At 43.6% G+C, this 25409-nt stretch overlaps 2 protein-coding genes across 2 annotated transcripts; both read right to left on the reverse strand.

Annotated features, from left to right (window-relative positions):
* Nucleotides 1–2117: 2117 nt before the first annotated feature.
* LOC124674994 (serine carboxypeptidase-like) lies at nucleotides 2118–5613 on the reverse strand. Its single transcript, XM_047211050.1, has 9 exons — nucleotides 5225–5613; nucleotides 4958–5129; nucleotides 4693–4812; nucleotides 4248–4391; nucleotides 4007–4157; nucleotides 3760–3848; nucleotides 3424–3682; nucleotides 2769–2902; nucleotides 2118–2466 (listed from the first exon to the last, which is right to left on the reverse strand). Exons 1-9 carry the CDS (start codon nucleotides 5596–5598, stop codon nucleotides 2338–2340), a joined length of 1572 nt encoding a protein of 523 aa, XP_047067006.1. The 5' UTR covers nucleotides 5599–5613; the 3' UTR covers nucleotides 2118–2337.
* Nucleotides 5614–15947: 10334 nt separating this feature from the next.
* LOC124675249 (vacuolar protein sorting-associated protein 24 homolog 1-like) lies at nucleotides 15948–20644 on the reverse strand. Its single transcript, XM_047211318.1, has 6 exons — nucleotides 20518–20644; nucleotides 20211–20287; nucleotides 18523–18625; nucleotides 17091–17212; nucleotides 16705–16896; nucleotides 15948–16394 (listed from the first exon to the last, which is right to left on the reverse strand). The coding sequence occupies exons 1-6, from the start codon at nucleotides 20627–20629 to the stop codon at nucleotides 16311–16313; spliced, it is 690 nt and encodes a 229-aa protein (XP_047067274.1). The 5' UTR covers nucleotides 20630–20644; the 3' UTR covers nucleotides 15948–16310.
* Between the last annotated feature and the right edge of the window lie 4765 nt (nucleotides 20645–25409).

A 25409-nucleotide genomic window follows, 5' to 3' on the forward strand; every position in this document is an offset into this window, starting at 1 on the left:
TTCTTCTCTTTGACGTCCACCTATACTTCCAGCTGCCCTGAGCCTTGGAGGCTGCTAGTCCTGCGACTCCTTTGCAGTTGGGGTGTGTCTGGATGGTGGTCAAAATCCACCGTAGCAATTGTTTGGTCATGATTAAATATTTGGTCTAGGGTTGTATTGTTGCCAATTATTGGGCAATGCCATCTACTCTGTCAATTCTGGTTTATTTTTCGTAAGTTTTGCTAACAAAATCTACGCTGACAATGTGAGTTAACCGAAGTTTATGCTACGACAAGCTTGTGCTCAAACCAAACAAACCTTAGGCGCCGGTGAACCACTTCCCCAGCTCTAACTCCAATCCAAAACCATTCCTACCTTCTCCCCGATTCATTTTCTATGACAATCTATTCATGAAATCTTTGAAAGTCTCAATGCGGAGTGGCTCGTGATTTATATATCTATAAATGGTAAAATGAAAGGTGATTACTCATCGATGAGGTGGGATACCTGGAGGGGAAGGAGAGTTTTGTTTCACGACTTGCGTCGTGTCACAATGAAACAGGTTTGAGTGGGTGATGTGTATGTGTGCATACGATTAGGGTGTGTTCGGTTCTAGAATAAGAGGGGATGGAACGGAATGGTTCCATTCCGAAGTCATGGAACGGTTCCAACCCCGTGTTCGGTTCGGAAAAATTCGAGGAACGGAACGGTTCCGTTTTCTGTTCGGTTGGAGGAATTGGGAGTGGAACGGAATAGCCATAATCATGCTTAAAATGCTAATAATTTGAGCTTAGCTAAATTTTCCATCTCAAAATTGTAATTAACAGATTTGTTTGGCTTAAAATATTTGGCTTAAAAGCTAAATGGCGAAGGAGCCGGAGGAGGAGGCATCGCGCGGAGCACGGCCGCCCGAGCAGCTTCTCTGGACGGCGGCCGCGGCGCGGCGCGGCCGGATCGGGCGCACCAGGTGCCGATGGCGGCCTTGAGGGCAGAGTTGGGAATCATCGGGTCTGAAATCGACCCGGCGCCGGGGGGGAAGAAGGAGAGGTCCGCGCAGGCCTGGAGGCAGGCGCGCTCGTAGGTGTGGCCGGACGGCAGGATGATGGGGTCGGCCATGAGCAGCCCCAAGATCGGGCAGATGAACTCCGGCGGCGTAGCTTCTTCTTCCCACTTCCGCTCAGACTCCACCGCCGCCGCCGATGGGAGCTGCGCGTGCCTGGCCCTGCCGCGGGTGTTGGCCGCCAAGAGCCTCCGCGCGTGACCGTCGGAAGCCGCCGCGCGTGGCCGCCGAGAGCCGCCCGTGCTGGCCATCGGGAGCCGCCGTAGTTACAGAGGAGAGAGAGAGGAGAGGATTATCCATCTAACTTTTCGTTGACAGCGAGCCATTCCTCGCCATCCGGCCGTTTTGGCCGGACGAGTCGATTCCGCATATTGATGGAATATTTCATTCCTAGGAACTACTCGGTTCCGTTCTTTTGTCCAACCGAACACAGGAATGGGTGCTAGGTGCGGAACCGTTCCATTCCGTTCCTCTTGATTCCAGAACCGAACACACCCTTACATTATACTACGTGGTCTGGAAGGAAAACGCGACGTGGTTCTTCCGGCGCCTCACTGTCAGCTTCGGCGACGTGGTAGGTTAGGTCATTTTCACCTCTGCAGGCTGTAGCAACTTGTCGGCCTGGAGTCGTCCTTCGTAATATACTTTCATTACAAAAACAAATGGGAGGAGGAAGAACCTCTCGAAATCAGGCGGGGGGCCAGGACACATCAGCCCGTCATAGCCACCAGGCTACGCCTCATTCCACTTCGTCCTGGTGACTGTATCTGAACAGATACATCATGCATACACTGCGGTAGTTAATTTGCCACTGCTATACTAGTGACTGTAGCTGAACGTGTACTTCGGGAAATTTGCCATGGTAAACCTCGGCAAGATGTCCCACAGTTCAATAACTCATCAGATACATCAGCTGGAAATTCCCGCCGTGTTTTACTTGTGTGCTCGTTGGCACAAATTCCTTAAACTGCGAACAAACGTTTGGTCAGTCTTCGTGCTAACGGATTGATCCTGTGGCTCAACGCAGTTGCCACAGGGACAAAAGGGCTTAATGCACAAACTAATTCTTCGGTCTACATGTCACAAGCCAAGTCTTCATCATGCATTCGCTTCTCTGTCCGCAACAATCCTCTGAAAGGCCTTTATTACATGCTCCTCCAGCACCATGCAAGGGAAATATCATATGTATGGCCGCGAACGAGCATCTCATCACCTAAGATCGTCCAAAGGTACTACGCACACTAGATACATTACACCGATTCAAGGCAGAGCCATGTTACTCTTGTGCGGTGCTCAGATCACATGGCAAAGTCCAGCCTCTTGGAGCTTGCAGCCGCATCGGAAAGGTTTCCTGAAACCCACCTCTTCAGCATCTCCAGGGCGGCCTTCGGCTGATCCATCGGCACCATGTGGCCAGAATCGTGAACCTGACCATGTCAAAAGAACAAATCGTGTTAGTTTCAGAGTGAATTACAAAATGATGTACTGTAACACAATGCGCAACATGTATATGATCTATGATCCTCGTTGCATTGCCTGTTGATTTCCAAGTAAAACTTATAGTACATCTTAGTTGATCTCAATAATTTCCATATATTTTCTTTCTGTTTTGTATACTGAATATTTTTTATACACGTAGATGTGTCTATATTGTCGTGGTTATTGTTTGTTTCCAGAACGACTGTTGGCAAGGGAGTGCCCTTTTAAGTTTGTGTATTCCAGAACTAACCTTCAAGAAACTCAAAGGGCCATAGCTTTTTAGAACTCCAGCCTCTTTGCCATCAACCGTGAAGGGTTTCTCAGCTGAGTCCCCGAAATCTTTCTTTCCAGACCATTCCATAGAGTTCACCCATCTTGAGTTTCCTGCCCAAATCACAAACAAATTATATATACACATCAGGAAAAGAATAGGTAGAATCAGGAAAACCAATAGTGGAGGTACATTTTGAGCTATATACTGTTTTATTGTTTCATTCACCAGTCATAAACATTTTGCCATTATGTACAACACAACATGAAAACGCCATTGTATCCCTTTCTGTGATTAGCCAAGTGCAGATAAACTCTACTAAGTCAATTATGCTTTGCCTTACTTAATTTTGTGATCGCGTGTTTCTAAATTGTGCTTCCACCAGAATTTTAATACTACGGAACCAGTCAAGATGCAAGTTCTATGATACATATTAAAGCCAGTTAACTTCCCTCCGGCACATGACCAAATTGTAACAAAGCAAAGCACAAGTATCAGATGACAAAACATAGCACTATGATTCTCAGTGTAAAGCAAGAATGTAAGATCGAATGATGTATAGACTGACAAAACAGAAGCAAATTATAGCGTACGGTTCCTGAAAGTTTTCTATTGCAAGTCGTAAGGCCCTCACCTAGCCAGTTGCATATGAGATCATACTCTCCAGCATAGATAAGCACTTTGATGTTGTCTTCAAGGAGTTCAGGGATTCCAAGTTCAAGGTTCCTCATCCAATCTAAGAGCATAGCCTGATAAACGGTCGGGCTGCAGGAAACAAACTCTATATCTCCAACTCCTAGGCTCTCTCTGACAACTTCCTGATTGAGAAACTTCTCCAGATTGGAGAAATCGTAGCATAGGCTCCCCACACATGGCTTCCTGATGTCATAGTACTGCAAACACGGGGTGATCAATCAGATAATTTCAAAAAATGAGGAAGAACCAAATAAACTTTTGTATTCCACCCTACATTTTTATCCCCGATTATCAACCTGATGGAACTGAAAATTGTATTGCAAACAACATAGGCAGCAAGGCAAGATACAGTGCCAGTGGTACCTGAAACAAGAGATAAAATTAGTTTCGATATATGCATAACAAGCAAAGATGCTGAAGAATACATAATGGACAGCCTTTCCACATTGGTGATAACTATGCTAGTCCAAGAGGCCAAATTGACTATCAGTGGTAGAGCAAACAAGGAGTCGAAGAATTACCACAAAGCTTGACAGCCAATTCACAAGCAGGAACAATTTTATTGATCTTGTTAAACTCCGACTCCGTGATTAAACTCATATTCAACGCATAATCGGTGTATGCCTTGTACTGTATCGCTGGATCTGTTAGTCCGTTACCGATTGCGAAACCCTGAAAATAATAGAGCAACGGGATTCACGACAAGACCCTTTATAACGGAAAAGAAGAATGAAAAATATAGAAGAGAGTTAGTAATAAAACCTTCAAATTGATGTGAATGCCATCATTGTTCTTGTTCCCCTGGTGCACGCGAGTTGCAAAGGCAGGGATGTAGTGCCCAGCATATGACTCCCCAGTTATATAGAAATCATTGTCAACGTACTGCGGGTGCTCTTTGAAGAAGGCCTGTCAAAGTTGCGTACAGAAAGGTGCAAATGAACTTATGAGAAAAAACACGAAATGACACTTTTGCATCTTGATTGTAGCTCAGGAGTAAGGCTACTCGCTATAGTTTTCCTACGGTCTTGCATGCCTAACTTTGTCAACACAATAGGAAGCACCCTTATTAATGGTAATGATTATGATTCATATGACGCAAATATTCCTAGTAATACATATGTGAATGCATGCGGAAATAATTTCAACTCCATATGAAACAGTGGGCATAACTTGAGGTGCATCCCATCTCAAAATGAGCAAGCATTACCTGCAGGAAGTCATATAGGTCGTTGCTAACGCTTGCTTCATTGTGGCGGGTATCGCGCGAATCGGAGCTGTAGCTGAACCCAGTCCCAGTTGGCTGATCAACATAGATGAGATTCGATTCCTGCAGCGGCCCAGCATCGAATCAGAGAGAAGATTACACGGAGTTCTAAGCTTAAGAGGAATTAGCAAACAGCATCTACACAATCTAAGAAACATATCGTCACGATTGATTAGCACAGTCACAGAGGTGTCTGTATACTAGTTACCTGATCCCAGCCGAACTCATTCCAGACGAGCGACAGGTCGTCTGCTATCTGGAAGGGCCCGTTCTCGTAGAAGAGCGCGAGCTCGCTGCTGCATCCGGGCCCTCCCGTGAGCCAGATCACCACGGGGTCCTCCTTGTTGTGGCGCCTCGATTCGAAGAAGAAGTAGAAGAGCCTGCGCCGAAATGGCGGATGTCAAGACAGGAAGGGTCCTCGGGAGGAAGGAGGTAGGGATGAGGAGGAGGAGGAGGGGTGGAAGGGTGAGCTCACCTGGCGTCGTGGGTGTTGGCGAGGCGGTAGTACCCGGCGTGGTGGCCGAGGTTGCTCACGGACGTGTTGCCGCCGTCGGCGTCGCTTCCGGCCACCAGAGACGCGAGGCGGATCGGCCTCTCGACGAGGGTTCCAGCGGGGACCGCGTCGCTGCCGAGGCCAACGCCGCCGGGGCGGCGTGGGGAGGCGTCGGTGGGGTGGAGGTTGAGGGCGCGGATGAGGTCGGCGCCGACGGAGCGGGGGGTCTTGGGGGTGAGGGGCCGCGCGGAGGAGGGGAGGCGGAGGAAGGTCTCGTCCACCGGCGCGGCGCCGGCGGCGGAGGTGGCGGCGAGGAGCAGGAGCAGGAGGAGTCGAGACTGGCCGGTGGGACCCATGGCGAGTGGTGGTGGTGGTGCGGCGAGGTGAACTGACGGAATCAGAAGCGAACCGAATAGTGAGAAGAAGACTCAAGTTATTGGCGTGGAACAAGGAGGAAGCTAGATTTTTTGGCCTTCTTTTATGGTGGTGGCTCAATGATGGAATCTACACACGCAAAAATCTCAATTTTGTACTTTAGACTACACAAAAATGATAAATGTGTGGATCTGAGAACAGTGAAGTGAATAGTGCACATCTCAAAACTATAAAAGCTATTTTGTCATTTTTGTGTAGTCTACAATACGAAGAATTCCACATTGAGATTTTGCACGTTTGTAGATTTCATCATTATCTACATCTAAATTTTTTCTTTAGATTCTTTTAAAACTTAAAGTTATGATTCTGAATTTTTTTAAATAAAGGGCTATATGTAGCTCGGCCTTCGTTTGCAGTTTTCGGGTAGGCCCCCAAGGACTGAGAAGATAGTATTTTCATTCATATCGGTGGAGTTACAGTAAACAAAAGGGACCGGAGGAAATAAAGACATTGTAATCAAGTCCCTGCATTTAGCACAAAGCGATCCTGGATCTAAAACTTGAAAAGCAATCGGGCCTAGCTCCTTCTCCACCGTGACCACGCATCGCAACACGGCCAAGCACACGGTCGCCGGGGACGCTACCACTTGGGACAGAGCACAAGGAGCATGCCGAGTTGGAGCATAGGGGCTTCCTTGTTGGCTTAGTATCCTAGAGGTTGGATAGAGCCTTCATCAGCCGATCGAGAGAAACCGTGGTCGGCGACTGAGGTTGGGAGGGTCGCCTTTTGACCATCAAAGGCAGCAGCCAAGACAGGGCTACCACGGCTATATCCCCACAAGAAGCTTCATTGCTCCCTGATCCGGCGCCACATGGCCAAGGACGAACTTGCTTCCTTCAGCATCACCGGGAAGAGAGAGGAGAAGCTTCAAACCTTGAACATCATGGATGAATCTGTAGAGACTACACGAGCTTATTGTCGATGACGCCAGAACTGCTCCCAACTGTCGTTCGCACCACCACGCCACCATCACCCAGAGGGAGAACTCCGCCAGCCACCGCCCGCAACTCGACAACGGCGGTGACCCGCTCCACAAACACGGCATGAAGCCAAAAACCTGCTAGGCGTACACTACAGGATGGGTCCCCACCCACCACAACATCGGCGACTGCCAGAGAGGGGAGGGACAGGGGCCAGCCGACCCAAATCTAAAGAAATAGGAGGAGGTTATTGTAACGACCTAAGAGACAGGAGGGGGAACTATGAAAGCATGCACATGAGTTGACTTTATTTTTGTAGTTTCAGACTTTCAGTGTACTTGTCAAATTGCTTTAGCAACCTCATCATCATACTTTTAGGACATGTTTGATTCGTGATAATTGATACGTCCCAAACGTATCTATAATTTCTTATGTTCCATGCTACTTTTATGATGATACTCACATGTTTTATACACATTATATGTCATTATTATGCATTTTCCGGCACTAACCTATTGACGAGATGGCGAAGAGCCGATTCTTGTTTTCTAGCTGTTTTTGATTTCAGAAATCCTAGTAAGGAAATATTCTCGGAATTGGACGAAATCAACGTCTAGGGGCCTATTTTTCCACGAAGCTTCCAGAAGACCGGAGGACTTACGAAGTGGGGTCACGAGGCGATGCCACACTAGGGCGGCGCGGCCTGGCCCTTGGCCGCGCCGGCCTGTTGTGTGGGGCCCTCGTGTGGCCCCCTGACCTGCCCTTCCGCCTACTTAAAGCCTTCGTCGCGAAACCCCCAGTACGGAAAAGCCACGGTACGAGAAACCAGAGCCGCCGCCATCGCGAAGCCAAGATCTGGGGGACAGGAGTCTCTGTTCCGGCACGCCGCCGGGACGGGGAAGTGCCCCCGGAAGGCATCTCCATCGACACCACCGCCATCTCCATCACCGCTGCTGTCTCCCATGAGGAGGGAGTAGTTCATCCCCGAGGCTAAGGGCTGTACCGGTAGCTATGTGGTTAATCTCTCTCCTATGTACTTCAATACAATGATCTCATGAGCTGCCTTACATGATTGAGATCCATATGATGAGCTTGTAATCTAGATGTCGTTATGCTATTCAAGTGGATTTTACTTATGTGATCTCCGGAGACTCCTTGTCCCACGTGTGTAAAGGTGACAGTGTGTGCACCGTGTGGCTTTCTTAGGCTATATTTCACAGAATACTTATTCACTGAGTTATGATTTGAGTTGGATGTCTCTATGAAATTGTGGTGTGTTAGTACCTCCTATGAATGCTCACAGTGACAGCGTGGGGTGTTTATTAGTACTTGGGAATACATCTTTAAGGTTTGCCTACATGATGAATTAGTGTTCGTTATCTTGCCAGAGAGTAATTCAGAATAGCATAGTCAAGTGCTTATATTTATATCCAATTATGATTGCAATGTTGAGAGTGTCCACTAGTGAAAGTATGATCCTAGGCCTTGTTTCTAAGCATCGAAACTCCGTTTACTTACTGTTCTGTTGCATGTTTACTCGCTGCCATATTTTATTCAGATTGCTATTACCACTCATATACATCCATACTACTTGTATTTCACTATCTCTTCGCCGAACTAGTGCACCTATACATCCGACAAGTGTATTAGGTGTGTTGGGGACACAAGAGACTTCTTGTATCGTGATTGCGGGGTTGCTTGAGAGGGATATCTTTGACCTCTTCCTCCCTGAGTTCGATAAACCTTGGGTGATCCACTTAAGGGAAACTTGCTGCTATTCTACAAACCTCTGCTCTTGGAGGCCCAACACCTGTCTACAAGAATAGAAGCACCCGTAGACATCAAGCACTTTTCACGGCGCCGTTGCTTGGGGAGGAAAGGTAAAAGGCACTCATACTCCGGTCCCAGGTAACTAAGTACTTTTCTGTTGCCGTTGTGTGTGTGCTCGAAGCTATTTCCTTTAGATCCTGCAATTGCATCTTTTTGTTTCTTGTTAAACACTAGTAAGGCATAATGGAAAACATCTGTGAGCTTTTTGTTCTATTTCCTGAGTCAAGACATGAATGGTTTAATGCGAAAATTAAAAAACCTATGGAACCTTATTTGCATGCTAGTAGCAATGATATTAGTATGAACGCTTTGAACACCATTGTTGTTAATGATATAGAAAATTCTAAGCTTGGGGAGGTCGGTTTTGATGAGAATGATCTCTTTAGCCCTCCGGGTATTGAGGAGAAAGTTTATGTTGATTATGATATGCCTCCTATTTATGATGATTATAATGATAGTGGTCTTTTGGTGCCACCTACTATGGAGGATAAATTTAATTATGATGATACTATACCTCCTATATTCGATGATGAGAATAATAATGATAGCTACTTTGTTGAATTTGCTCCCACTACAACTAATAAAATTGATTATGCTTATGTGGAGAGTAATAATTTTATGCATGAGACTCATGATAAGAATGTTTCATCTGATAGTTACATTGTTGAGTTTGTTCATGATGCTACTGAAAATTATTATGAGAGAGGAAAATATGGTTGTAGAAGTTTTCATGTTACTAAAACACCTCTCTATATGCTGAAATTTTTGAAGTTACACCTGTTTTATCTTCCTATGCTTGTTGCATTATACCTACATGACTTGTTTATTTACAAGATTCCTTTTCATAGGAAGCATGTTAGGCTTAAATTTGTTTTGAATTTGCCTCTTGATGCTCTCTTTTGCTTCAACTCTTATTTATTGGGAGTGCATCATTAAAACTGATGAGCCCATCTTAATGGCTATAAAGAAAGCACTTCTTGGGAGATAACCCATGTGTTTATTTTACTACAGTAATTTTGTTTTATATTTGAGTCTTGGAAGTTGTTACTACTGTAGCAACCTCTCCTTATCTTTATTTTATTGCATTGTTGTGCCAAGTAAAGTCTTTGATAGTAAGGTTCATACTAGATTTGGATTACTACGCAGAAACAGATTTCTTGTTGTCACGAATTTGGGTATGATTCTCTGTAGGTAATTCAGAAAAATCTGCCAATTTACGTGCATGATCCTCAGATATGTACGCAACTTTCATTCAATTTGAGCATTTTCATCTGAGCAAGTCTGGTGCGTCAATAAAATTCATCTTTACGGACTGTTCTGTTTTGACAGATTCTGCCTTTTATTTCGTATTGCCTCTTTTGCTGTGTTGGATGGATTTCTTTGTTCCATTAACTTCCAGTAGTTTTGAGCAATGTCCATAAGTGTTAAAAATGATTGTGTCACCTCTGAACATGTGAATTTTCGATTATGCACTAACCCTCTAATGAGTTTGTTTCGAGTTTGGTGTGGAGGAAGTTTTCAAGGGTCAAGAGAGGCAATATGATCAAGAAGAGTGAAAAGTCTAAGCTTGAGGATGTCCCCGTGGTTCATCCCTGCATATTTTAAGAAGACTCAAGCATCTAAGCTTGGGGATGCCCAAGGATGCCCAAGGCATCCCCTTCTTCATCGACAACTTATCAGGTTTCTTCTCTTGAAACTATATTTTTATTCGGTCACATCTTATGTGCTTTACTTGGAGCGTCTGTGTGCTTTTATTTTTATTTTGTTATTTTAATTCTCTGAATAAATGCTTGTGTGGGAGAGAGACATGCTCCGCTGGTTCATATGAACACATGTGTTCTTAGCTTTTAATGTTCATGGCGAAGGTTGAAACTATTTCATTCATTGTTATATGGTTGGAAACGGAAAATGCCGCATGTGGTAAATGGTAAAATGTCTTGAATAATGTGATACTTGGCAATTGGTGTGCTCATATAGATCCTATTTAATCTCTTGCATCATGTACCTTGTACTCATTAATGAATAACTACATAGAGCTTGTTAAAATTTGGTTTGCATGATTGATCTCTAGAGTCTAGATATTTTCTGGTTGAGGTGTTTGAACAACAAGGAGACAATGTAAAGTCTTATAATAGCTACAGTATGTTCATATGTGAGCTTTGCTGCACCTTTTATACTTGAGTTTGCTTCAAACAACCTTGCTAGCCTAGCCTTGTATTGAGAGGAATTCTTCTCGTGCATCCAAATCCTTGAGCCAATAACCATGCTGTCCACCATACCTACCTACCACATGGTATTTCTCCGCCATTCCAAAGTAAATTACTTGAGTGCTACCTTTAAATTTTCTATTCTTTACCTTTGCAATATATAGCTCATGGGACAAATAGCCTTAAAAACTATCGTGGTGAAGAATATGTACTTATGTGTCTTATTTCTTAATAAGTTGCTTGTTGAGCGGTAACCATGTTTCTGGGGACGCCATCAACTCTTTTACCTTTGTTCAATATCATGTGAGTTGCTATGCATGTTCGTCTTGTCTGAAGTAAGAGCGGTTTTCACAATCAAATGGTTTGAGTATGCATACTGTTAGAGAAGAACATTGGTCCGCTAACTAAAGCCATGATTCATGGTGGAAGTTTCAGTATGGATAGCTAATCCTCAATCTCTTATGAGAATATTAACTGTTGTTGAATGCTTATGCATTAAAGAGGAGTCCATTATCTGTTGTCTATGTTGTACCGGTATGGATGTCTAAGTTGAGAATAATCAAAAGCGAGAAATCCAATGCGAGCTTTCTCCTTAGACCTTTGTACAGGCGGCATAGAGGTACCCCTTTGTGACACTTGGTTGAAACATATGCTATGCAATGATAATCCGTGTTAACCCAAGCTAATTAGGACAAGGTTCGAGCACTATTAGTATACTATGCATGAGGCTTGCAACTTATAAGATGTCTTATACATAACTCATATGCTTTATTACTACCGTTGACAAAATTGTTTCTTGTTTTCAAAATGAAAAGCTCTAGCACAAATATAATAATCAATGCTTCCCTCTGTGAAGGGCCTATCTTTTACTTTATTGTTGAGTCAGTTTGCCTATTCTTTCTATCTTAGAAGCAAACACTTGTATCAACTGTGTGCATTGATTCTTACATGTTTACTTATTGCACCTGTTATACTGCTTTATGTTGACAATTATCCATGAGATATACATGTTGAAGTTGAAAGCAACCGCTGAAACTTTATCTTCCTTTGTGTTGCTTCAATGCCTTCACTTTGAATCTATTGCTTTATGAGTAACTCTTATGCAAGTCTTATTGATGCTTGTCTTGAAAGTATTATTCATGAAAAGTCTTTGCTATATGATTCATTTGTTTACTCATTATCTTCATCATTGCTTCGAATCGCTGCATTCATCTCATATGCTTTATAATAGTATGATCAAGATTATGATAGCATGTCACTTCGGAAATTATCTTTGTTATCGTTTACCTACTCGAGGGCGAGTAGGAACTAAGCTTGGGGATGCTTGATACGTCCCAAACGTATCTATAATTTCTTATGTTCCATGCTACTTTTATGATGATACTCACATATTTTATACACATTATATGTCATTATTATGCATTTTCCGGCACTAACCTATTGACGAGATGGCGAAGAGTCAGTTGTTGTTTTCTGCTGTTTTTGGTTTCAGAAATCCTAGTAAGGAAATATTCTCGGAATTGGACGAAATCAACGCCCAGGGGCCTATTTTTCCACGAAGCTTCCAGAAGACCGGAGGACTTACGAAGTGGGGCCACGAGGCGATGCCACACTAGGGTGGCGCGGCCTGGCCCTTGGCCGCGCCGGCCTGTTGTGTGGGGCCCTCGTGTGGCCCCTTGACCTGCCCTTCCGCCTACTTAAAGCCTTCGTCGCGAAACCCCCAGTACGGAAAAGCCACGGTACGAGAAACCTTCCAGAGCCGCCGCCATCGCGAAGCCAAGATCTGGGGGACATGAGTCTCTGTTCCGGCACGCCGCCGGGACGGGGAAGTGCCCCCGGAAGGCATCTCCATTGACACCACCGCCATCTTCATCACCGCTGCTGTCTCCCATGAGGAGGGAGTAGTTCATCCCCGAGGCTAAGGGCTGTACCGGTAGCTATGTGGTTAATCTCTCTCCTATGTACTTCAATACAATGATCTCATGAGCTGCCTTACATGATTGAGATCCATATGATGAGCTTGTAATCTAGATGTCGTTATGCTATTCAAGTGGATTTTACTTATGTGATCTCTTGAGACTCCTTGTCCCACGTGTGTAAAGGTGACAGTGTGTGCACCGTGTGGCTCTCTTAGGCTATATTTCATAGAATACTTATTCACTGAGTTATGATTTGAGTTGGATGTCTCTATGAAATTGTGGTGTGTTAGTACCTCCTATGAATGCTCACAGTGACAGCGTGGGGTGTTTATTAGTACTTGGGAATACATCTTTAAGGTTTGCCTACATGATGAATTAGTGTTCGTTATCTTGCCAGAGAGTAATTCAGAATAGCATAGTGAAGTGCTTATATTTATATCTAATTATGATTGCAATGTTGAGAGTGTCCACTAGTGAAAGTATGATCCCTAGGCCTTGTTTCTAAGCATCGAAACTCCGTTTACTTACCGTTACGTTTGCATGTTTACTCGCTGCCATATTTTATTCAGATTGTTATTACCACTCATATACATCCATACTACTTGTATTTCACTATCTCTTCGCCGAACTAGTGCACCTATACATCCGACAAGTGTATTAGGTGTGTTGGGGACACAAGAGACTTCTTGTATCGTGATTGCAGGGTTGCTTGAGAGGGATATCTTTGACCTCTTCCTCCCTGAGTTCGATAAACCTTGGGTGATCCACTTAAGGGAAACTTGCTGTTGTTCTAAAAACTTCTGCTCTTGGAGGCCCAACACTGTCTACAAGAATAGAAGCACCCGTAGACATCAATAATGTTTTTAGGAGCTGTTTGATTCGTAGTGTATGAAAGAAGTAGAATAGAAAAATGTAAGATTGCAATGCTATGTCTATTTCAACTCTATAGGAATTCATATGATCCGACCATAGGTAAAGCAAAAGATTCTATAAAGGTGGTATGAGTGGATGTTAGAAACCTATGAAATTTAGTGCAAATGATCTTTTAGAAAAATATATGAAAATCAATCATACAAATCAACAACCATCATAAGAAAATTTGCTATGGTATCTAATCCTACAAATTTTCTATGCATATGCTTTGAATCAAACAGTAGAAATAATAATAAAAAGATTGCAATGCCACGCCTACTTCAATCCTATAGAATTATCATCCTATAGAATTATGATAGTTCTATATGATAATTCTATTCACTTAATATAAGTTTTATCTATTTCAGTGTTTGTTTGATCTATTTTGTCTAGTCTCGTAGCTAGTTTTCTTGGTGGTAAGTTACAAAATAAGCACACACCATAACATGATTTCAGGGCTAAGAGAAATAATGACGCTACAAGAGTCACAATAACAATCAATTCAATAACAATCATTATAATGTATCGACCATGTCCATGCATTTTGACTACATGTGTCTGTAGCATGCTGGAACGACCCATACAACATTTTTTAAAAAAAAACTAAAAACTACTATTCCCTCCTCTTCAATGAATAAAGCTTTTCTTTTCAAAAGTCGAGTAAAAGTTTGACCAAACATGTAGAAGAAATATCAACAACTATAATATTATATAGATATATCATATGAAACAATAGTTTCTGATGTATCTAATGATAATAATTTTGTATTTCACATGTTAATGATTTTTAAGTTTGTCAAACTTCACATGGTTTGATTTTTGAAACAAAAAAAAACTTGTATCCTTGATTCTCTCTTTCTCCCCAAAAGAATCCCCTTGATTCCCTTGGCATTAAACTGGGTGTGGATGTGGTCTTGCATGTGGTTGGACTTTGAGCTTAATTAACTTTTGGTCGGTAGTAGTACATGTTGTCATACTTCGCGCTTAATTAATTTTGTTGGTTGTATGGGGCGGTACTCCCGGTGCAGCTCGGTATGATCCCTACACGCTTGAATGGATGAACGCTTAATTAATTTTTATTGGTTGTATGGGGTTCTACTCCCCGCTAGTTTCGTTGCAGCGCAGCTAGTTAAACGTCCTACACGCTTGAATGGATGAAGTGTCAACTTTTGAGGCCTAAAAATATGCATCAACCAGATGCGAACCTTTTTTTTTTTTTTTTTTTTTTTTTTGCACAAAGGTTGGGGTCTGGAGGACCCCCGATGCTGCATTATAATAAAAGAGACGGTGGGTACATATTACACAAAGGACCCTTAAAGAAAAAGATTACAAACTGGTCCTCGGGATTTAACGAGAAAAGACCCTGCCAAAAAAAAGAAAAACGCGATCGAGTGCAGCGTCTTCTCCACCGCCGTCGATGTCGATGTCGTTGGAGCTCCTCACCCGGCCTCCTGCTACCAGCAATCGGGGACGCACCACTTGATTGCTAGGAGGAGTGATTCGCCGATGAGAAACTCCATCATGGGCCTCCGACTTGGAGGTTAGGTACGCGCCTTTATGATGGCGACTTGAGCGGCGACAACCGCATATCATGGTGACAAATATGTCATCCATGTGATGAGCTCCGATTAGCAGCTGATGATCCAGCCTCAACCAGACAGTAGCAGCCGGTTCCCCAACCTCTCCCTCGCCGCCTCGGCCGGCCAAGAGGAGAGAACTCAAGACTGCACCACCAAGAAGAAGGCAGGGTGGATGGTGAAACCGCTTATTGAAGAAGGCCATACCGGATCCGCCAAGTCCATCGAGCTTTGACCACCAAAGCTTGATAAAAGGATTCACCAGCAAGCGATCAGCGCCGCGGGAAAGCGCCAAGTCGACGAGCCTCCAAAAGAAGAAAAAGACGGCCTTATTGTTGGAGATGTCCCGCTCCAGATCCTTCGCAAGTGACCGCTCCTGCCACCAGAGCGGACCGACGGAGAAGATGAAGCAGAGAGCGCACCCGATCCGGCCGATGAGATCCGGTGACCTACCCCAAAACGCCATAAAGGACAGGAAACAAACTCTAAAACTACTAGATCCTAATCTGGCGCTGCTCCATGACCAGCTCCGGCCGGCTAATCCGGCGGAGAGTCCAGATGCGAACCTCAATCTCATAAGTCCAGTCACAGTAGAGTATCCCATGCAAAGCTCATACGGTCAGATCGGGCAAGCCTTGGCACGTCTACACCTGAATTTACCCAACTCTGGATTTCATTTGCTAGCCGGTGTATTTTAAACCACAAAAAATAGCTGGCCAATCAAAACACTTTCCATCTCCAGAAGCTAAAGAGAAGTGCTAGGAAGTCACATAGAAGTATGACTACCTTCCAAGTGTAGTTGCAAAGTGAATCTTGGGCACATATGCATACACAAGCAAGAACTGTCACCATCTCAGAAAGCCTGCTCTTCTGTAAGATCAGATTGGAACATTGTGACAGTTGAGTTTACGACTTGCAAGGATGGAGCCAGAAACTTAGCCACTAAGGAACAACCGGTTCAAGCTCAGAAGAAAGACTAGTTTCCGTGTACTTTCTTTACACGTAACATACAGAAACGAGTTCACACAGCTCCCAGACTATCAATTTTTTGTGTGAACAATTGCATTATGTATCAAATGACTTGACAGGTAAGGTCAATACACACATCGTCCTTATGACATTGCTTACTATACAACAACACGCTACTGGTGCAAATGCAGCAACGTGTGCAAAGATCTATGCTGTTATCAACCCGATGCATACAAGGGTTTGGGTGTTATCTCGTAAGCTGTGACTTCCCAAACTTACAAGGTTATTGGGAGCACAGCTTACGACCTCACTTTAGCAAGCCGTGCCCTGATCTCTTCCATATCTTCCTCATCATCATCGCCCCCCTCAGCAACAGCTTCTCGCTGCAAAATGCAAAAATACAAGTGTTCTTAGATACAAGCAAGGCAGTATAAATTTCTTACAACAAAAGCACGCTTTAGTTGGATAAGATTAGAAAATTTAATATGGAGTACTTAGTAATTCATTTATTTTGGTACTAAGCAGCTACAGTTAGGATGTTGTATATCTATAGAGGACAACTTCAACTCAGGAAAAGAAAATTTCAAGGTAATAGCTTCTTCAGAGCCATAGCTCATTTCTCTATAGCATATATAGTTGAATGTTTACACGTTAACTACATGCAAACAAATATAGAAGTGTCAAAGCATCTACCTCTTCAGGAACCTTGCTCGTTGAAGCTTGCTTAACCTTCTGTGTCCTAGCAGCATCTGGTAGTTGTGAAGCAGTCTCCCCTGCTACTGAAGCAAGAACCTTGTCCACCTCCTCCTCAATTTCCTCTTCCATGTCCTCGGAGTCCAAAGCTGAATCAACTGCATCGTTCATCATCTCTTCCATTACACCTGCCTAGAGTGAGAACCATAAAAAGTAAGCAGAGTTAAAACACCAGTACACCACCCACTGATCCACCCCGTAATAGCTGAACAGAGATATAGCGGTGTCAATGACAATTTTTAACATCTTTGAACAGCACAAACGAAATGGAAGTTCTTATTTCATATGTACTAAGTATCTAAATATCTAACACGCTGATAATTTACCTTTGTCATCTCTTTGCTAAATTCTTGCATCGTAGTAGCCAATTCTGGAGCTTTCATTAAACCATTAACGATCTTCATAACTTCAGTACTTTTTGACAGATGGCCTACTGTTCTTGAGGTTGCTGAAAAATGCATGAACAGAAGTTACCAGTTTGCAGCAAATAAATAGAAACAAACTGAGCACTACTTCCTGACCCGAAATAAAGATGTCAAATCTTGAAAATGCCAATGTAGACACAATATAATGTTTTTTCAGTTCACCAAAAAAATTGGGTACTGGTTTCAACCTGTAAGCTCACATGTGCGCTAGCAAGCAAAACTTGAAAGAAAAACCATTCAAAACCAAATAAGATGAGCACTTAATTATATTTAAGGTGCTACAGAATACTGATAAAAGTGTTTAAAACATTTTTGTGATGATTTTTTCCACTGTAATTTAAATAACTTCCTCTTATCCAAATTATAAGATGTTCTAGACAGGGACCCACATGCCATTCCCTTAGTCAGACATCTATTAAGAAATACAATGGCATGAAAGATGAAACAATCAAATGGCGTATACAAATTTCAATATATACAGTTACAAAGGCATGGACCACGGAACCATCAAATGGTATACTTACGAGATTTGTAGACTGTTAGGTTTGCGATTTGGTTTGTGGTTAGCAATTCGCTGTACAAAAATTGGGTTCGCTAGGGGGTATACATCTCCGATTCAGAAATGATATGGGTTCACGAATCAGAAAAGACAATTATGCACCAAAGCTATGAGATCAAGACACCACATAGTTGCCTAGACATATGACTCTCACGAAGAAAAGGTAAAAAAAAAGGGCCTGATCAACCCCATCCAGCCCAATAACAATTCATTTTAGTTCTTCTTTTAAGCAAAGAAGCCTTAAGTTAGCAAAGGCAGCATTGTATCCAACTAATCAGAAAATCCTCCTTATCCAGATCTCAAGTCTGTAGGCTGCACCTCATGCTTCCCTGCCGCTCTGCTGCTCACTCTGACAGCATTGGCAGGATTCATGTGCTCTAGTGACATTGAGGACAGCATGGTCGAGCAGTAATAGAGGCAAACCTACTATCATCCTTCCACTGTTCTCATGATTTCTTTGGTTCGGCAACCATTAACAAATTGAACCGAACCCTATGCAAACAGCAATGATTGCGAACCCTGAACTAGATTGCTTGATTGGGATCAGGATTCGGGGGATATTAGTATATCACAGCAAACCTGGCAACTACAGTAACAGAATTATCTACTTCCCAAAGGCAAGAAATGCATACAAGAAACTTTAGTTTGTAATGATTAACACGAGGGCAAATGCTAACAAGTACAAAGATAATATCTTCCACAGGCTAGAGGATACCGCATAAACTAATAAGTGTTAGATGACAAACACCCAAAATGATTAAAAAAGGATCGTACCAACAATCTCTCCAAGATGCATTGATACAGAATTTAGTTGCGCCTTGTTTTCATAAAGACGATTAACAGCACGTCTTGATCTCACAAGTTCCTTTGCAAGAGCCTGAACATAACATTGAAACGATAACATCAACAATAAAGTAAACTGTTCAACTTATTCTGGCAGATAAGTATGTGCTGAAACGCGAAACACAATAATAACAGACTAAAACATATGGGAGAACTGGCAACTAAATGTAGGGTGGGGAGATTAATGTGTAAATAACGCAGAAGCATTCTCATTACTGATTTAGTTATGTGATTAGCTTGTCTATATGACCAGAAACTGCTGCTTCCAAAGGAGCAATGATGGTCAGAAATTGCAAGCATGTGTATTAGCAATGCTAGAAGAATATGTATGTTCTTGAGATTCTTCTAGCATGCTAATGCACCAAATCCACCGGTTGGTGAATGGATGGAGGAGATAATGTTTGTTGATAACACATCACTATATGCTTTAATTGAATTCCAAGCATATATTTCTATCTTTCGATAATGTTTAACTACAACTAACATGGCTCAGAAATTTGTTTGTCCAACATGTTTGGTTTAATCTATGTTAGTCAATACATATTTTGCAAGTGATTACAGTATTCTAAGATGGTACTGTTTAGGGGCAGATGGAAATATAAACAAGAAAATGTGATAATCTTAAGCTGGTTATCTAACCCAAATGATTATCTAACAAAAGCTAATACATATATGTGATATCTCATTGTGCTTTATATTAGTAATACTGGTAACTTCATTTGCACCTGCAGGTTTTGTTTATTTTCGGCAACGAACCAATTAAAGGTGCAAGAAGCCATCATTTTCAGAAGATAGTTCTGACACATTAATGAACATTTAAATCTAGTACCAATCCTATATTGATGCTTCCAAAAACCAAAATTATCCATACTGATTATTTCATTATTTCCAGAATGGAATATTATTGGAAATAGCATCTTACATTTATGGAAAGCTAACCCCACAAGCAAGGTAAGAGTTTTAAATCTACTATATCTGGTTAAGCTAGAATTTTTCTTTTCTCTTTGCTAGGAATTTACGCTCATCATAGGTCTGAAGTTTTATGCCAAGAATATATATGTGCTGCATATAAATGCCCATGAGGTATGCAAAGGTTAAGGTTTCATATTCTGGCACAAGCATTCTCCAACAAGGTTCAATGTTCCTTACAAGAAAAACAAAAACATTATCAAAGCCTTTTTCCCAAGCAAGTTGGGTAGGCTAGATATGAAACCCAACTGAAGAAAAAAGAAACCAAAACGAGAAGGAGAAAGAAAAAGGCGGCCTCAGGCCCGGGTAAAGGAGGGTTGTGATAGCACTGATAGGCTTGGCAAGCCAACGGAAAAACAAGCCATTCCTATGGATATGAAACCCAATAGAAATCCATTGTTCCTTAACAAAAGCAAAAGAAAAAAATCAGTAAAAGATCATTTGACTAAATGAACTAGAAACAAAACAGCCTGCGAACTTGCTTTTTCGTGAAGAGAATTTAACAAGCAAAGCAGAAGAAACTGAATTGTTCGTACACGGGACAATCCAAATCTATGGTTTTCTATTATGTGCGATGATGATGCTAAAGGTGAACAACAAACACGCTGGTATGCTTACAAAAAAAATAACAAGATCACAAATAAGCATACCTTTGCGGATCCCATGTCGTTGCGCTTAGCGGCCTCCCTGATAGCTTTCTCCACGCTCTTCTCTTCTCTCTGGACATCTGCAAAAGCAAGCCAAGACAACTGAGAAGAAATGATTCCATGCAAGAAAAGCATCAGCGGAAAATGCAATAACACCTCGACAAGGGTTTGGTCGAACCCCCCGTCCATGGGTTCCGATCATCCAGGCACCCAATTCATTACTACTCGCCCAGGGGAGCACCAAAGCAAGACCTGGCCGCAATTGGCCTCTACGCAAGGGGGAAAAGGGGGAGAGAAGGAGACGAGGAACCTCGGATCTGGCGGTCGAGGCCGCGGCACTCGTTGCGGAGGCGGCGCTGCCACTCGCGCAGCTGCTGCTGCGGCGTCGCCCGCGGCTTCAGCAGCGCCTTCATCTTCTCCATCGGCGCCGGCCGAAAGGAATGGATCCAAACCGCCGCAGATTATTCGCCCGCCGGCGGGTGACGCGGCTTCCCCGAGAAAGAAAAGGCAAAACAGCGAGAAGGAAGCAACCGTCCACGCAGCCTGCGAATCTGCTAGTGAATGGAACGGCGCAAGGCTCCTAATTTCGTTTATTTGTTTTTCAATTTCGCTGACATTTCATCCCCCATTTTACCTTTTCACGTTCATTTGCTAAAATGAAGGCATTTCAATTTCTGTTTTATTTTCATCGTCTACCTAAATTTCCATTTCTATATATTGGCTGATATCTAACCTTAGCTCAACTTACCTTTGAAAGGATCGTATGCCGCACCTAGAGGGGGGTGAATAGGTGCTAACCAATTTTTAGTTTTTTTTCAATTTAGGCTTGACACAAAGGTAAATTCTCTAGATATGCAACTAAGTGAATTTACCTATATGACAAGATAAGCAACTAGCACGATATAGCTACACAAAATAAGAGATAGAATAGGATAGATGTAGTAGAGAGTGGAGCACGCGATGACACGGAGATGATTCCCGTAGTTCCCTTCCTTTGCAAGAAGGTACGTCTACGTTTGGAGGAGTGTGGTTGCTACGAAAGCCAAACCAACAGCCACGAAGGCTTCAATCAGATCTCCTGTGAGCAACGCCACGAAGGCCTAGCCCACTTCCACTAAGAGATTTCCTCGAGGCGGAAACCGGGTCTTTACAAGGTTCTTGGGGCACACATCCACAACTGAATTGGAGGCTCCCAAATCTGTAACAATACAACAATCAACAACAACATATCAACACAAATCAACTAGGGAACCAAATAGGAACACTAGCATGAGATCCCTCAAACAAATGAGGGGAAATGAAAAACGCTTCGGTGAGGATGTAGATCGGTGGCTTCTCCTTCGAATCTCCAAAGATCAAGAGTTTTGGTTGGGGGAGGAAGGAGATCTTGCAAATCTTGTGTTCTTGAGGTGGCTCTAATGGTGGTGAAGCTTGGCAGATATTTCTTGCAATGATTGAGCAAAGGGGGAAGGAAGAAGAAGGGGGGTATAAATACCCCTCCCCAAAATCCAGCCGTTGAGCCTTCCGGGGGCCCGGATAATCCGGCCTAAGTTAGGGCCGGATAATCCCCCCCCCCCCCCTCGATAATCCGGCCTCCTGGTACAAAACCAGGACAATGTCCGGGCAATTGTCCGGCCCCTATACAGAGCTGCTTTTCCTCAAGTCCTTAGCCGTTTTCGAGGGGGGCGGATATTCTTGAAATGTCCGGCCCGGATAATCCGGCCCTGGGACAAAACCGGGACAATATCCGGGCAATTGTCCGGCCCCTATACTGAGCTGCTTTTCCTCAAGTCCTTAGCCGAAATTCTGGGGGCCGGATATTTTGGAAATATCCGGCCCGGATTATCCAGCCTGATGAACTTTTTGCAAATGCTTTTTGACAGCACTGACCACATCCAACACACATACAAATGTATCTTTATAATCCCTGTACCACTTAAAAAACCATTAGTGTATCACATACATTGACATCAAACACTCAAAACATAATATGAGAGATGTTCTTTCAATCTCCCCCTTTTTGGTGTTTGATGACAATATACGGATTTGCAAGAGAATAACTATAGAGGCAAGCATGATGGCAAAAACATAGAGGCACTCCCCCTACATGTGTGCATATAAGTAATTTGCATTTGAATACAAATACACAACACATAGGATTGAGGTGCCTCAACACTAGAGGTATCCATCATGAGCTCTAACAAGGGACATATACATATATGAAGTTGAGATATGATGCTAGAAGTCATACCCATGTGTAGATATATGATACGGAGATATAGCATCACACATGATATAATAGTCTTGATCTCAACATATAGAAATCCGAAAACCATAACAATGTCTCACACCACATAGCACATAGTTTTAAACGGAACACAACCAAAGCAAATAGTTTAAATAAGAGGGAACACAAGCAATAAAGGAATGATAAACGCATATGCTTGTGCCCAAACCATGCAAATCCCCGAGAGAGTTCCTAATAGAACGCTTCTCCCCCTTTGATATCGAGACGCCAAAAAGGGGACAAGCGCGATGCTACTCGCCCCATGGGGATCACTCGGAGGCATCTTCATCATCGGACTCGTACGCCGCTTCTTCTTCTTCCTCTTCTTCATCAGTGTCAGGGGCATCCGGAGAGCGGCGAGTGAGGCTGGACCTTTGAATGCAACTATCAAGATCACTCCACGGAACTCGTGCGGAATGCCACCCATCGTAACTCGGGTGAACTGGAGGCTGAGGAGGGGGTCCTTGCTCACCACTGAGCTTGTGCAGGATAACCGCCTGAGTATGTTTAATCTCAGAACGCTCCCGGCTGGCCGCATAGTTTTCCTTATGGATCTCAATGTTCATGCAAAGGATGTAACGCTGAAACCAACGGAGCATGTTCACTTGTTTCTTCATAGTAGGGAGGTCAGGATGGCGAGCAGGAGCAAATCCACTAGAACGAGCATCACCCATGAAGGAGTCAGGTGGAGGTACAGCAGAAGAGACAGGCTTAAGCTTGTAGGCCTTCTTGATAGAGTGCTTCATCAAAGGGTACCCGCTCAAGTCTTCACCACTCACGCCCGCAGTGTTGTTGATGAGGAGCTGGATGTAAGGCGCATAAGGTATAGTGGTGCGGGAGACCATGGCATCATGAATCTCATTGAAGATGAAGTCCATGATATCAATAGTGTAGTTACGTTCCTCATTCTCATCACGAGCACACTTATAGCTGAGGTGCATGAGATCCACAAGAGTTCCTCGGATAGCATCATTGTTACCACCACTAGGAGAGATGGTGGACCGAAAGAACCTAAGTAACTGACCATAGATAGATAGCAGCCCCTTGGTCTCACCAACTTTTCCAGCAGATGTATAGAGATTAAACTACACATTCTTATCTGCCCTCTGAGGTCCATGGAGACGACGGCCTCCTTCTGCAGGAACTCCAAGAATAGCAGCAAAATGGCGCAAGGTGGCACTACAGTGAGTGGAGCCAGACATCCATTCCATAGTACGGTCCTCATCTTTCTTGATGGCCAACGTAGCAAAGAACTGCTTCACCAACTCTGGACTATAGTCACATTGAATCTTCATCAAATCCTTCAAGCCCATCCTACCAGTCACCCAGATGGCATCCTCAAAGTGATTGTTGACTGCCAGAACGTCCACATCGATAGCTTGCATGGGACGTACATTCTTCATGGGCTCATAGATATCCTTATAGATGAACTCCTGTTCCATGCACCGAGTATTTTCTCGCCCTCTGTCTCTTCATCCCTTGGGAGGTCTTCATACCAGTTCTTCATGCGGATAGCAGAATAAGAGACAGGATCCATGGTCTTGTAGTTTTCCCTTGACGCCTTGTTCTTGTGCCTAGATGAGGTTGACTTGCGAGGAGCGTTAGACGCGAACTCATCACTTGACTAGTCAGCCCTTGGGCGTCTCCGAGCACCCCGAGAAGTACGACCTGTGAATAGCAAAGATGGATAGCAAAGAGAAGATAATGCTCATAAGTCATGTATGATACAGTAATGCACTCTAGAAACATACTATAAGCTGGTACAAGTGTTAGACAAGAGAGATTGAATCAAAACTGCAGTGGCGATGAAGCTCTAGGCCGGATAATCCGGTGCCCCAAGGGGGCGGATAATCCGGCCAGACCGGATAATCCGATCCTCGCGGGGGCCGGATAATCCGGTCCTCGCGGGGGCCGGATAATCCGGCCCTGCGAATCTAGCAGATTTTGCAATCAACAACTTGTCTTGGAACAGATCGGCCTTATAGCATGCAAGAGGAGTACACTACAAGCGATTGGGAACAACTAGACACCAAATCCACTAAGAAAATAGCACATACAAATCACAACACCTAGGGTTAGGGATTGTGAGTCATACCCGCATCCATTGCGAAAGCCGCTTGGAGGAGAAGGTAGCTAGGAGGGAGGAGCACCCGATCCACCCAAAAACTCCGGGAGGGAGTGGACGGGGCGACTCCGGCGAGGAGGAGAGGCTCCGGCGACCTTGAGAGGAGAGAGAGGAGAGAGAGGCGCGTGGGGGGTGTGATGACCCACAAGTATAGGGGATCGCAACAGTCTTCGAGGGAAGTAAAACCCAAATTTATTGATTCGACACAAGGGGAGGTAAAGAATACTTATAAGCCTTAACAACTGAGTTGTCAATTCAGCTACACTGGAAAAGCACTAGCAACAGGGGTGACGTGAAAGTAGCAGTGATATGAGAGCAATAGTAACAGTAACACAGCAGCAGTAGTAGTAATATGAGAGCAATGGTACCAGAAAACAGTTGACATGTAGAACGAGTATATGATGATGAAAGATGGACCGGGGTTCCCAGCGATCTACACTAGTGGTAACTCTCCAATAACAAGTAACAAGTGTTGGGTGAACAAATTACAGTTGGGCAATTGACGGGATTGATAAAGCATTAAGAAAGAACATCAATTCATTAATCATGTAGGCATGTTTTCCGTATATAGTCGTACGTGCTCGCAATGAGAAACTTGCACAACATCTTTTGTCCTACCAGCCGGTGGCAGCCGGGCCTCAAGGGAAACTACTTGGATATTAAGGTACTCCTTTTAATAGAGCACCGGAGCAAAGCATTAACACTCCGTGAAAACATGTGTCCCTCACATCACCGCCATCCCCTCCGGTTGTCCCGATTTCGTCACTTCGGGGCCTTTGGTTCCGGACGG

The sequence above is a fragment of the Lolium rigidum genome, chromosome 7 (assembly GCF_022539505.1).
Source record: "Lolium rigidum isolate FL_2022 chromosome 7, APGP_CSIRO_Lrig_0.1, whole genome shotgun sequence".
NCBI lineage: Eukaryota > Viridiplantae > Streptophyta > Magnoliopsida > Poales > Poaceae > Lolium > Lolium rigidum.

Bases quoted from the DNA above. Each gene is read 5' to 3' on its own strand.
- LOC124675249 (XM_047211318.1), bottom strand. From the start codon at position 20,629: ATGGAGAAGATGAAGGCGCTGCTGAAGCCGCGGGCGACGCCGCAGCAG. The intron at 17,213-18,522 runs GTACGATCCTTT...TGCATTTTTCAG, and splicing joins GCATCTTGGAGAGATTGTTG to CAACCTCAAGAACAGTAGGC. The intron at 16,395-16,704 runs GTAGATGCTTTG...TGCATTTTGCAG, and splicing joins CGAGCAAGGTTCCTGAAGAG to CGAGAAGCTGTTGCTGAGGG.
- LOC124674994 (XM_047211050.1), bottom strand. From the start codon at position 5,598: ATGGGTCCCACCGGCCAGTCTCGACTCCTCCTGCTCCTGCTCCTCGCC. The intron at 4,813-4,957 runs GTAACTAGTATA...GGGCCGCTGCAG, and splicing joins ATGAGTTCGGCTGGGATCAG to GAATCGAATCTCATCTATGT. The intron at 3,849-4,006 runs GTAATTCTTCGA...CTCTTGTTTCAG, and splicing joins ATTGGCTGTCAAGCTTTGTG to GTACCACTGGCACTGTATCT.